At 44.6% G+C, this 14,334-nt stretch overlaps 1 protein-coding gene across 1 annotated transcript in view; it reads left to right on the top strand.

Annotated features, from left to right (window-relative positions):
* The window catches only part of LOC144487443 (homeobox protein BarH-like 2), a 33,951-nt gene extending 19,876 nt beyond the window's left edge, over positions 1 to 14,075 (top strand). The window contains exon 3 of the mRNA XM_078205519.1: positions 13,726 to 14,075. Within this exon, the coding sequence (XP_078061645.1) occupies positions 13,726 to 13,863 (138 nt within the window). The 3' untranslated portion in view covers positions 13,864 to 14,075. The remainder of the gene's footprint in view (positions 1 to 13,725) is intronic.
* The last annotated feature ends 259 nt before the right edge of the window (positions 14,076 to 14,334 follow it).

Below are 14,334 nucleotides of genomic sequence, written 5' to 3'. Positions count from 1 at the left end.
GTGACGGATCAGAACTTTATTTTGTCCAGAACATTGAGAAAAGATCCTTAGTAGAAAGGAAGACATTGTGGGTCCTCACACTTTGAACATTAAAAGGTTTGGGAAAATCAACAACAGCGTTAAAGATTGCAGTGTCAGAAAAACCAAGTAAGAAAGTGTGGTTTTAAAAGAGGGGGGTTTTCCAATCAGAGAATGGGGGGATTTCAGGCAGTATCCAGCATATCTGAAAGGAAGGGATGCTCTGCCTTTGGTTGGGGTCGTTTGAAAAATGAATACATCAAGTCAAGGGTCTCCAGGGTAAAAAGGGGAGTTTTGGGAAGACAGGAAAAAAATACTGACAGGTCTCGAGTCTGAGGAGAAATGGCGAGTCAGTTAGGAGCCATTGGTCCTGTCAATGAAGAAAATGAATCTTGGAGGTACAATGCAGAGTGTTTTCAGTACTTTGTACAACAGGGTAAAATTGCAAGCGAGTTGCTCGTACCAGCTTTTCTCAATAGGAAGTAAAACCTTCAATTTTCTCCAGAGCTTGGTTCACCCAGTAAAACCTGGAATCAAAATTTACAATGACTTGACAAAGATCCTGGAAGAGTATTACTCTCCAAAGCTATTGATCATCGTGGAACGGTTTAGCTTCCACCAAAGGAATCAAGCAGAGGGCAAAAGCATTGCTTGATTTGTGGCAATGTTAAAAAGGCTGGCACAACATTGTGAGTTTGGTGAGTCATGAGAAGATACTCTTCGAGATCGTCGAATGCGTGGTCTCCAAAATGAGGCTATCCAAAGAAGATTGCTGACTGAATATGCTTTGACATGAAAGACAGCAGTAGAAATCAGTGTTGACAGAACTGGCTACTAAAGAGGCTTCACAATTTGGTGCAGCAATGAGGATGCACAAGTTGGAGCTGCCCATAAGAAGTCAAAACAGCAACAAGCAAATCACAGACGTGCCAAAATGGGCCATTCAGTGAGTGAATGCTGGAGCGAGGGTAATCAATGCAACAATTGTGGCAAAATGGGTCTCATTGCAAAAGCTTGTTGGGCTAGAACAGCTTCCCCTGAGAAGATTATTTAGAAGAATCTGGGTACCCTCCAAAAGAAGAACACGTTACATTCTACAAAACGAATTTACAAAATGGAAGAAAAGAGTTACGACTGTGAAGAAGAGAATGTCCAGGGATATGATGAAGAGCTCCAACTGAATGTTTTATCCATACAGGGTGAATCATATAGATTTTGTGTGATTCCGAAGTTACTTGGACAACATATTAGGATGGAGATTGATACTGGTGTTGCTGTATCTTTAATTCCTGGGACTACATACCAACAAAAGCTGAAGCATCTTCCTTTGAAACCAGCTGATGTGATTCTAAGGACATATATGGAAGAAATTGGGTCTTTAAAAGGTTACATCATGGTCAATGTAGAGTTAGAACAGTGGGGTGGCACAGTGGTTAGCACTGCTGCCCCACAGCACCAGGGACTCGGGTTCAATTCTTGGCTTGAGTAACTGTCTGTGTGGAGTCTGCACGTTCTCCCTATGTCTGTGTGGGTTTCCTCCGGGTGCTCCGGTTTCCTCCCACAGTCCGAAAGACGTGCTGTTTTGACGCATTGGCCATGCTAAATTCTCCCTCAGTGTTACCCGAACAGTCGCCCGAGTGTGACGACTAGGGGATTTTCACAGTAACTTCATTGCAGTGTTAATGTAGGCCTACTTGTGACTAACAAGTAAACTATGTTTGTTAACTAAGTTGCCTCTCCATGTGGTCTCTGTTAATTTTCCAGCTCTATTCGGGAGATCCTGGTTGGAGAATATAAAGCTTAACTGGAGTGCTGTCAACAGATTGGTCAATGCTAAAACAGACCTATAGCACCAATACAAGAGACACTGGGCTCAGTGAAGGGAGTTCAATTGAAACTCAGGATAAAGCCTAAGACAAAATGCCTCAAAGCAAGAGCAGTGCCAAATACAATTCATCCCAATGTTGAAGAAGAATTAATATGACTTGTTAAGACTGGTGTTTGAGCACCGGTTATAATGGGTAACTGGGCTACCCCCATTGTACTAGGTGAATTGTATTTGTGGTGATTTTAAAACAGCCATAAATCCAGTGTTGTGTGTTTATTAATATCTGCTTCCTTTAATTGAAGATTTGTTTGCTGGGTTATCGGGTCGGTAGAAATTCAGCAAGATTGATCTTTCATAAGCATATCTACAGATGAATGTAGTTGCTAAATCCCAGCCATTGCTTACCATCGTTACTCATAAAGGTCTTTTTCATCATAAAAGATTGCCCCTATGAATAACATCCGCACCAGCCCTATTCCAAAGATCGATGGATCAGATTTTAAGTGGTCTCTCTGGTGTACATCTTCTAATTCTAAGATCGAGTAAACAGGAACACTTGAAAAATTTAGAAGCAACATTGGAACATCTTCTAGCACGTGGTCTGCATTTCAAGAAAAGTATGACATTTTCCATACGTCCGTCCAGTATTTGGGTCACATTATTGATAGTAAAGATCTATATAAAGCACCTAAAACGATGCACGCAATTTTAGAAGCATCATACCTGACAATTGACAACCTTTCTAGAATTAATAAACTATTATGGCAAATTGTTCCTAACTTAGCTACATTATTGAAGCCATTGCATAATATACTATTTGTGGATACGTCATAGAACTGGACAACAGAATATGAGAAAGCATACAAGGATGTCAAAGATGTTTTACAGAAGTCTGAAGTATTGGTTCATTCTAATCCGAAACTACCATTCTGCTTGCTTGCGAGATGTCACCTAAATAGAAACCCTACAGCGCAGAAGAGGCCATTTTTGCCCATTGGGTCTGCACCGATTCTCTGGCAGAGTATCTTACGAAGGTCTTTACCCCGCTCTATCCCCATAACCCCATGCATTTACCATGCCTAATTCCATTTAATCTACACATCTTTGGACTGTGGGAGGAAACTGGAGCACCCGGAGGAAACCTCTGCAGACACAGGGAGAACGTGCAAACTCCACACAGACAGACAGCCAAGGCTAGAATTGAATCCAAGCTCCTGGAGCTGTGAGGCAGCAGTGCTAACCATTGTGCCACCTTGCTGCCAATGGAGTTGGGGCAGCAGTTTCACTTCTTATACCTTTGAAAGAAGAACAAATAATAGCTTTTGCTTCACATACTCTGACTAGTGCCATGATAATTCTGATGCAATGGTTCTGTGCAATGAGACAGGTAGGATTAAGGATCTTCTTGTGAAGGATCCTCTTGGGATGAGTGATCATAATATGGTGGAATTTCTGATACAGATGGAGGGTGAGAAAGTAGGGTCCCAAACCAGTGTCCTCTGCTTGAACAGAGGGGAGTACGATAGGATGAGGGTGGAATTGGCTAATGTAGACTGGGCGAGCAGACTGGTAGGTAGGACAGCTGAGGAACAGTGGAGGATTTTTAAGGAGATTTTTTTAAGCACTCAGCAAAAATATATTCCGGTGATAAAGAAGGACTGTAAGAAAAAGGATAACCGGACGTGGATAACGAAGGAAATAAAGGAGAGTATTAAAATAAAATCAGATGCGTACAGAGTGGCCAAAAATAGTGGAGAATTAATGGATTGGGAAAGCTTTAAAGAAAAACAAAGAACGACTAAGAAAGCGATTAAGAAAGGAAAGATAGATTATGAAACTAAACTAGCTCAAAATATAAAAAATGATAGTAAAAGTTTTTACAAGTATATAAAAAGGAATAGAGTGGCTAGAGTGAATGTTGGACCCTTGGAAGATGAGAGGGGGGATTTAATAGTGGAAAACGAGGAAATGGCTGAGACTTTAAATAAGTTCTTTGTGTCGGTCTTCACGGTGGAAGACACAAATAGTTTGTCGAATATTAGAGATCGAGAGTTGGTGGGAGGGGAGGTCCTTAATACAAATACAATTACTGTTACTAAGGAGGTGGTGCTTGGTAGACTAATAGGACTGAAGGTAGACAAGTCCCCGGGCCCGGGTGGAATGCATCCCAGAGTACTGAAAGAAATGGCTGAGGTAATAGCAGATGCGTTAGTAGTAATTTATCAAAATTCGCTGGACTCTGGGGTAGTGCCGGCTGACTGGAAAACAGCTACTGTTACGCCGCTGTTTAAAAAAGGAAGTAGACAAAAGGCGGGTAACTACATGCCGGTTAGCTTAACGTCCGTAGTTGGGAAGATGCTAGAGTCCATTATTAAAGAGGAAATAACAGAGCACCTGAATAAGAATGGTTCGATCAAGCAGACGCAGCATGGATTCATGAAGGGAAAGTCGTGTTTGACGAATCTACTGGACTTTTATGAAGATGTCACTAGTGTGGTTGACAGAGGGGAACCGGTGGATGTGGTGTTTTTAGATTTCCAGAAGGTGTTCGATAAGGTGCCTCACAAAAGGTTGCTGCAGAAGATTGGGGTACACGGAGTTAGGGGTAAGGTGTTGGCGTGGATTGGGGATTGGCTATCTAACAGGAAGCAGAGAGTTGGGATAAATGGGTGCTTTTCTGGTTGGCAGTTGGTGACCAGTGGCGTGCCGCAGGGATCGGTGCTGGGGCCTCAATTGTTTACCATTTACATAGATGACCTGGAGGAGGGGACTGAATGTAGGGTATTCAAGTTTGCTGATGACACGAAGGTGAGTGGGAAAGCGAATTGCGTGGAGGACGCGGAAAGTCTGCAGAGAGATTTGGATAGGCTGAGCGAGTGGGCGAGGATCTGGCAGATGGAATATAACGTTAGCAAATGTGAGGTTATCCACTTTGGAAGAAATAATAGTAAATTGGAATATTATTTAAATGGAGAAAAATTACATCGTGCGACTGTGCAGAGGGACCTGGGGGTCCTTGTGCACGAATCGCAAAAACTCAGTTTGCAGGTGCAGCAGGTGATCAAGAAGGCGAATGGAATGTTGGCCTTTATCGCGAGGGGGATAGAATATAAAAGCAGGGAGGTCTTGCTGCAACTGTACAAGGCACTGGTGAGGCCGCAACTGGAGTACTGTGTGCAATTTTGGTCCCCTTATTTGCGAAAGGATATATTGGCCTTGGAGGGAGTGCAGAGAAGGTTCACCAGGTTGATACCGGAGATGAGGGGTGTAGCTTATGAGGAGAGATTAAACAGATTGGGTCTGTACTCGTTGGAGTTTAGAAGGATGAGGGGTGATCTTATAGAGACATATAAGATAATGAAGGGGCTGGATAGGGTAGAGGTGGAGAGATTCTTTCCACTTAGAAGGGAAACCAGAACTAGAGGGCACAGCCTCAAAATAAGGGGGGGCCGGTTCAGAACAGAGTTGAGGGGGAACTTCTTCTCTCAGAGGGTAGTGAATCTCTGGAATTCTCTGCCCATTGAAGTGGTGGAGGCTTCCTCGTTGAATATGTTTAAATCACGGGTAGATAGTTTTCTGATCGATAAGGGAATTAGGGGATATGGGGAGCAGGCGGGTAAGTGGAACTGATTCGCTTCAGATCAGCCATGATCTTGTTGAATGGCGGGACAGGCTCGAAGGGCCAGATGGCCTACTCCTGCTCCTATTTCTTATGTTCTTATGTTCTTATTATCATGCTTACCTTTACCTACTGAGAAGATACCACCAACTCATTTCGCTGATTGTTCGGGAGAACGATTCACAGTTTACTTCAGAAGAGTTTGTGGATTATCTCAAAGCAAATGGTATTCAGCATATAAAATCTGCAACTTAGCTGAAAGATTCGTAAGATCCTTGAAACATTCTTGAAAATCTTCAAGAGAGCAAGGTTCGTTACCACGCTGTGTGAATAGCTTCTTGGCATCTTTTAGAAACAAAGAACAAAGAAAATTACAGCACAGGAACAGGCCCTTCCTCCTCCAAGCCTGCACCGACAATTCTGCCCGACTGGACTAAAACCCCCTACCCTTCCGGGCACCATATTCCCTCTATTCCCATCCTATTCATGCAATTAGCCAAAGTTCACCTGCATCACTGCTCTTAAAGAGAAAGTTAAGAACTATGTTTGATTTGTTATTATCTTCAGAAACTTCAGAGGTAGTAGAGCATCAACAACAATCTCAAGTTGCTCGATGAGACGCAAGGGCAAAACAATGCTCATTTCAACAAGGAAATCAAGGTTTAGCGCGTAATTATACCACGAGTGGGAAATGGGTACCAGCCATAGTTTTAGCAAAAACAGGTCCAACTTCTTACATAGTTCAAGCAAAGATGAACTAGTTTGGCAATGCCATGCTGACCAATTGTCATCTTGAAATATTTGTCCGAATCATCTCCAGAAATACCAACGTCTTTAGTCCCTAGTGTTGTGAATATTACTATGGAAAACTTAGTTCAATCTGAGTTGCCTGATGACTGTGTCTATGCTACTGTACAATGTGAGAATGAAGCAGAATTAGTTCCAAGAGAAGAAGTGTCTATTGAAGTTCCAAATCATACTTCTAGGGTCAAGGACAGCAAAATTCCAGAGCTTCATATACAACCAAAGAGGGACAGACATCGTCTTATTGACTGTGTAGAATGATTAATGGTGCATAGTGCTGTGTCTAGAGTATTACTGATATAACGTCAAGGTAATTTGTTGTCATGACCACGGAATTAAAGGGGGAGGGATGTTATATATTTAAATGGTTGCAACATTGCTTTAAGGGTCAGTCACATGACTTAATCATCAGGCCATTGGGTGTTTCACAGGCTCTGTCTTAGTTTCAGTTTCTGTTCTGTGCAGAGAACTTTTTTCTCAATAAATCTGTTGTTGTTACTTTGAATCTACGTGTGCAAACCACATTGTTTCTTTTTATCTAAAACCCACAAGCTTTAACATAGTTAGGATGTTACATCGAATACCATTGAATACCAAGGGATGATGGGTAGATTTTCTCTTGTTGGAGAGACCTAGTTGCAGCTTCCATTTCTAGAGAGGTGCTGATGTGGGATGGGGGTGGGTGTGTGGGATGGTGGGGATTTATCCAGAGAGTGTATTCTATATGGATATGTACACAGAGTTTTTGGTTTTCCCAGAGACCAGTCCGATGATGGTGGGAGATCTCAGTGGACTTGTTCCTTGCAGGCTGCAGGAGATTTCTCGATGTTACAGAATCTTAAACATGGTTGATCAGGAGATGAAGGTTTGGTCTATTCTGGCCGTGAATCTGCAGGTGATCTGTTTGAGATGAACATGGGATAAAGTGAATCAACAGAGAATGTCCTCCCTTATCTCGTCAGTACAGGGGATGGAGCTTGAAAAGTACTGAAGCAGTGGCGTGTGATGTCAGTAGAAGAAGGGTTGTCTATTAGAGAAGATTGAAATGACAGGAACTCTTCTCTGTAGAGAGGAGAAGGTTGAGGGGTGACCTGAGAATTATTTGAAGGGTTTGATAGGCATCGAGAAATGGTTACCACCCACATGTGAATTCAAAACTAGGGGCCTAAATATAACATAGTCAATAATAAATCCAACACTGAATACTGGAGGAATCTCTTCACTCAGAGAACGGTGGAAAGATGGAACATGTTATCGCAGAAAGTAGCTGATGAGAATGATATAGGGGCATGGCGGCACAGTGGGGGTTAGCACTGCTGCCTCACAGCACCGCGTTCAATTCCAGCCTCGGGTCACTGTCCGTGTGGAGTTTGCACATTCTCCCCATGTCTGCGTGGGTTTCCTTCGGGTGCTCCAGTTTCCTCCCACATCCAAAGATGTGCGGGTTAGGTTTAGTGGCAGAAGGGTAGCAGGGTAAATGTGTGGGGTTATGGGGATAGGGCCTGGGTGGGATTGTGGTCGGTACAGACTCGATGGGCTGAATGGCCTCCTTCTCCACTGTAGGGACGCTTTGATTCTATGTATTTATGGAGAAAAAGAGAACATTTGAAGGATATATTGTTGTTGAAGTGGGGTAACAGCAGGTTCATGTTGGGCTGAGTGATCCACTTCTGTCAGAACATAGGAACAGGAGGAGGCCATTCAGCCCATCCTGCCTGCTCCACTATTTAATATAATCATGGCTGATCGGACACTTCCATATCTTTTACACCCACTACCAAATGTGTGTCACTTACCGGTTGGATCTTCTAGTCCCGGCAATGGCGAACCCCCATGTTGGGTTTCCTGGCCATTGGGGGGGTGGATAGAATGGGAAACCCCATTGGCAGTGGCAGGACTAGAAGATCCTGTCACTAGTCAATGGTGGGCTGCCTACACGAAACACGCCACAGGGTGAGGGAATGTAATGTCCTTCCCCCTCTCTATGGCGATAATATTGTTTCTGAGGTAAAACTGTACACAGTATTCCCAGTGTGGTCTAACTGAGCTTCCATACAATTGAATACAAGACCTCACTACTCCTGCACTCAAATGTTATTGTTCTGTGAAACGGACTCTGCAGGTTACTGGGGTTGTCCCAAACATTTAATGCTCACTCTCACACATCTCCAACTCTCCCCATGTCAGCTGCCATGGTCTCTCTGGGATGCTCATTCCCCACATTAACCATTTAGTTAATCAAACCTCTCTTCTGTCAGCCTGTAGCAGCAGCAGGGGACACGTAAGAATTGACACAGGACATTCACAAAGCCATATTCACCAGCCTGTGTGGATCCTTATTGTCCAACCCTGTAATCACGGTTAAAATAATTGCAGACAGATATATCTACTGGTACGTAAGGAGAACCTGTCACTGAACCCTACTTCCACCCACTAACATCCATTCTTTCGTATCTCAGTTACTAACCTGACCAGCTAATAAGACAATTCTTCATTTAGAATATTGACCTTATTAGAAACAAATTAATTTACAGATGAGCCAGCAGTGTAGGAGGAGGGAGAAAGTAAAAAGAGGCAGTGAGCGCCTTTGTCAACTCATATTCTCACTTGAGGACGTGAACTCAGTCTGACTCTGAATTCTCAATTCACTGAAGCTCCACACAACCTCCCCGCTTTGATCACCCCAGACTTTACCCCACGACAAAGTTAAACAGCAACACCAAATCCAGAACAAAAATTAAATACATGTCAGCATTCACACACCAATCACAATCCACAAGCCCTTAATGTAGGTCTTGCATAATCCTTGCTCTAATCCAGTATCACCCATGACATTTTTCCCCAATGTCTGCAGATGAAGACTTGGGAAGTTGTTGATTCCAGTGGGGATGCCATGGCTGTGGTGGGCAGCCTCGGGGACCCGGTTACGGACTGCAGGCTAACACGGTGGGCTCGGCAGCCTTGCCCAGCTGGCTAAATGCCAATAAGAAGGGCATTGGTGGAGTAGGTGACACAAGAACAGGCAGAATTCACCTCGCGAAAGGAAATGTGTTGCCTCTCCTGATCTCCTGGGATTGTGCCTTAGATCTCTGAGAGCTCTGTGTAAGAACAGAGCATTGGAGTGAGGTGGGATTGACAGACTGGCCAGTGTACCTCTTGTTTTCCATCAGCCTTTATCAGGCACCTATACCCTCAAAGTCCACATCTGACCCCCCAATGGAGCGCTTCGATATGAACTCTCCCTATGAGAAACTAGAACCTTACTCCCTTCTATCCTTCCTCCCTTGTAAGGATGTGTTATTCCTCTCTTATCCTAGCTCCATATGCTGGATGACACACCAGATCCAGAACCCCGATGGCCACAGTCTCTGAATGGCTGTAAGTGATGATGAGATTCAGTGATGCTTTATTTTCAGCAAGGCTGGTCTTCAGTTTAGTTTTGTGTTTCTGAAGTGATCCAGGGAGTTCCACAGACTCACAATCACAGTTACAGCACAAAATGAGGCTATTCAGCCCATCGTGTCTGGTTTGGCTCTCTGAAGGAGCAATTCATCTTGTTCCATTCTCCTGCCTTCTCCCTGTAACTCTGCACATTCTTCCTTTCCAGGAAAAATCCAATTCCCATTAGAATGCCTCGACTGTCCCTGCCCCCAGGCTGAACCTAGCTATTCGCTACGTGAAGATTTTCCTCATGTCACCATTGTTTCTTTTGCCAATCACCTTCAATCTGGTGTCCCCTCCTTCCCCCAGTGGGAATAGTTTCTCCCTATCCACTCTGTCCCTCCTGATTTTAAACATCTCTATTCAATCTCCTCTCAGCCTTAGAAATCATAGAAACCCTACAGTGCAGAAGGAGGCCATTCGGCCCATCGAGTCTGCACCGACCACAATCCCACCCAGGCCCTACCCCCACATATTTACCCGCTAATCCCTCTAACCTACACATCCCAGGACTCTAAGGGGCAATTTTTCAACCTGGCCAATCAACCTAACCTGCACATCTTTGGACTGTGGGAGGAAACCGGAGCACCCGGAGGAAACCCAGGCAGACACGAGGAGAATGTGCAAACTCCACACAGACAGTGACCCGAGCCGGGGATCGAACCCAGGACCCTGGAGCTGTGAAGCAGCAGTGCTAACCACTGTGCTACCGTGCCGCCCCTTCTCTTCTCCAAGGAGAATAGTCCCAACCTTTCCAATCTATCTCCATAATTGAAGTTCCTCATAAAATCATAGAAATCCTATAGTGCAGAGAAGGCCATTCAGCCCATCAAGCCTGGATTGACAACAATCCCACCCAGGCCCTATCCCCATAACCCCACGTATTTACCATGCTAATTCCCCTGACACTAAGGGACAATTTAGTGTGGCCAATCCACCTAACCTGCACATGTTTGGAGTGTGGGAGGAAACCAGAGTACACGGAGAAAACCCACGCAGACACGAGGAGAATGTGCAGATTCCACACCGACAGTCACCCGAGATCACAATTGAAGTTGGGTCCCTGGTGCTGTGAGGTTGCAGTGCTGACCACTCATCCCTGGAACCATTTCTGTGAATCTTTTCTGCACCCTCTCTAATGCTGTCACGTCCTTTCTAACATGTAGCACCCAGAACTGGGCACAATGCTTCATTTGCTGGAATTTAGGGATTTTCACAGTAACTTCATTGCAGTGTTAATGTAAGCCTTACTTGTGACATAAATAAATTTTTACTTTAAAAAAATTTGAGGCCATGCCAGTTTTATAGAAGTTTAACATAACCTCCTTGCCCTTGCCCAGCTGATTACTAAAACCCACACTACTGTATGTTTTAGTAACTGCTCACTCAGCCTCTCCGTCACCTTCAATGATTTTTGCCGCAGGTCCCTCTGTTTCTCCACTCATTAAGAATGGTTCTCTTTATATTGTCTCTGCATTCTTCCTGCTAAAATGAATCACTTCACACCTCTCTGCATTAAACTTCATCGACCAAGACTCTGGGCGAAATCTTACCAAAAAACGGTAAAGTGTCTGGACCAAAAACCGGTGTGTTTCACTCCAGATCTTCTGACACTTTGTCAAAAAAGAAACATGGGGCTTGTTTCACGCCGCCATGTTGAGGGGCAGGATCTAAACACACTGGTAAAGCCCGACTCCGCACAGATTGGGGGGTCCTTTTTAAAGGGTGCCCCAATCAAAGTGAAAAACAACCTTCCCCACACCCCACCGCGGAGTTATCACCACCTCCAAACCCCCAAACAGCCATCGCTGGCATTTCCATTTCATGAACCCCCCCTCCCCCCGCCCCACCCCACCCCACCCTCCCATCATCACTGGAAGCCTCCCACTGCCCCACCTTCCCCGCCATCGTCGCCGGCATCCCCACCACTCCCACCTCCACTCCCTCTCGGGCCCGCCCCTGGCAGTGCCAACCTGTGAAAGGGGACAGATCCAGGGTCATTGCCGTAGCACTGCCAGGCCGTGTCCCTCTCCCCCATGGGATATACTCAGCTTTGCAGCCCCGGGGATTCCCTCGCGGGGGTCATGACCGGGTGAACTTGTTGTAAACTGCGCCGATGTGACATCATGTCGATGAGGTGTGAGTATTGGTGAGAGGGAAGACCTGATGACGGGGTCTTCAATTCTATTTAAATCTGTTTGAATAAGTGTAAGTCGGGGTCCCGCCATTGTGGGTATGAACCTCATTACGTTGCTAACGAGGGGCAGAAAAAAATCGGAAATCACGATCTCACCGGCAAGATTCGCGATGTTTATTCCTTTGCTCACAAACACTGAGCAGCAATGTGCTAAATGCCTTTTGGAAGTCTATGTACAACAACAACAACAACATTACCCTCATCAACCCTCTCTGTAAACACTTCAAAAACCTCCAGTCCGTCAGTTACCCTTAACAAGTCCCGCATTAACCTAAGTGATTAATCATTTTGTCCCAAATTGTTGTTTCTAGAAGCTTCCCCGCCACCGAGGTTTACATTGCCTGGTCTGCAGATTCTGGGGTTATCTTCATCCCCTGTTTTCAATGAGGCTGCGTCAATGTTTCACAACTCTGTTACCACTCCTGAGTCTAAGGAAGATTAGAAAATTCTAACTAGTGTCTCTCCAATTTCCACTCTCACTTCCCTCCTTTGCTGCATCTCATTCGGTTCTGGCATCTCATCAACTTCATGTACAGATAACCTATCCAATGTCAAATTTAAACCCTCAAGTGTCCAAGTTTCCTTTTCTTTAACCATGACCTGTGAAGTGTTTTCTTCCTTGGTAAAGACAGGTGCAAAGTATGAATTTAATATCTCACCATTCCCCTGCCTCCATTCATAAATTCCCATTTTTCTGTCCCCGATCATCCCACTGCTCCTTTTAAATCCCTTTCAAAGACTCCTGGATTCCGTTTCCTATTCACTGCCAGTCTCTCTTCATACTCTCCCTTTGGTCATCCTTTGCTTTTCAATTCCTCAGCTGCTGAAAGTGGGGGAAAAAGGTTAGTGTGAGGTTTGAAGGGAGGACACAGGGTTTTGATTTGATTTGATTTATTATTGTCTCATGTATTAACATACAGTGAAAAGTATTGTTTCTTGCATGCTATACAGACAGAGCATACCGTTCATAGAGAAGGAAAGGAGAGTGCAGAATGTAGTGTTACAGTCATAGCTAGGGTGTAGAGAAAGATCAACTTAATGCAAGGCAGGTCATAGGTGATGAAAGCTTGTCACGCTGAGTGTGTGGGGTGAGGGTAAAGTGAGGATTAGTTGTGAAGAAAGCTTGCTAGGTATCTGCTACAATGACCATGGCCTCCCCTCTGCCCCGGCCCAAGGATGATCAGCATATCCTCTTCATGGGGGTGTGCAGGTGGGACCTTCCACTTCTGTTGGCAGTCTATTGCCTGGTCCTGCAGGCAGTCTCCTGCACGATCAGTGAGGAGGACCGGGAGAATGTGTGGCTATTCTGGTGGGATAAGTGTTAGACTCTAGGTAAGACATGGTCTTACTTAGAGACTAAGAGAGGTCTTCTTACCTTCTTACGATCTGGTTGGATCGTTTTTCCCATCGTTGGTGGGCTAAATTCCTGCAAGACTCTGACCTCCTCTGCACTGTCTCAGGTCCTCCAAGGTAGCGTTAGAGATCCTTGATACTTTTTTGATGCTTTTCTCAACCGTATCTTCAACATAAATGCTTACATGTCGTCTGTACCAGATACATCTTCCCTCCAAGAGCCATCATAGATTAATGTCGGTGGAACTGTTGTTCTATTGATTTATTAGAAATGTCAGCGGGAATATCTCTTGCTGCCTGAGGCAATACCAACAGCGCAGAGTATGTTCTGCCCATTCCTGCTTGCAATCAAATTTCAAAGCCGCAATGTGTTTAAATAATCTCCGCTCTCCTCTCAATCACTGTCATCACCTGCAGGATGCTCAGATGTTGCCGTCCATGTTTAACCCGATTTCTTTAATGCAGGTGCTAAAAGGAGGGCATGAGGCTCCAACAAAGCCCAAAGGAAGGCCAAAGAAAAACTCCATCCCCACAACAGAGGAAATCGAGGCCGAGGAGAAAGAGGCCCAATCAGCACAGGAGCAGGAAGCATGCCCTTCCTGAGAAAGTGGATCCAGCAGAAATAAACTCTTTTATCCTTCACTATGCACTGTGCCGTGGGACGTGCTGCAGTCTGTGAGGCAGAACCAAGAATGCAATGTACAGCCAGACTGCTGTCTATCCCAGCAGCTCTATGTAAATACTGAGCTTAATTTAATGGGAGTGGGAGCTGATGCTGTGTTTATATGGGGAATATAAATAAAATATTGTATATTAATTTGATGTGGTCTGTGTTTTAGCTTCACGATGTGGGGATGCCGGCGTTGGACTGGGGTAAACACAGTAAGAAGTCTAACAACACCAGGTTAAAGTCCAACAGGTTTATTTGGTACCAAATAAACCTGTTGGACTTTAACCTGGTGTTGTTAGACTTCTTACTGTTTTAGCTTCACCACAGCCTCCTACTGATAACTTTCTCATTTCTGATCAATCCTCTGACATATTTATTGATTATTTGTTCAAGTGCTGTGAAGC

Source organism: Mustelus asterias, unplaced genomic scaffold, assembly GCF_964213995.1.
Source record: "Mustelus asterias unplaced genomic scaffold, sMusAst1.hap1.1 HAP1_SCAFFOLD_787, whole genome shotgun sequence".
Lineage (NCBI taxonomy): Eukaryota > Metazoa > Chordata > Chondrichthyes > Carcharhiniformes > Triakidae > Mustelus > Mustelus asterias.
This window is presented reverse-complemented; position numbering and strand designations above follow the sequence as displayed.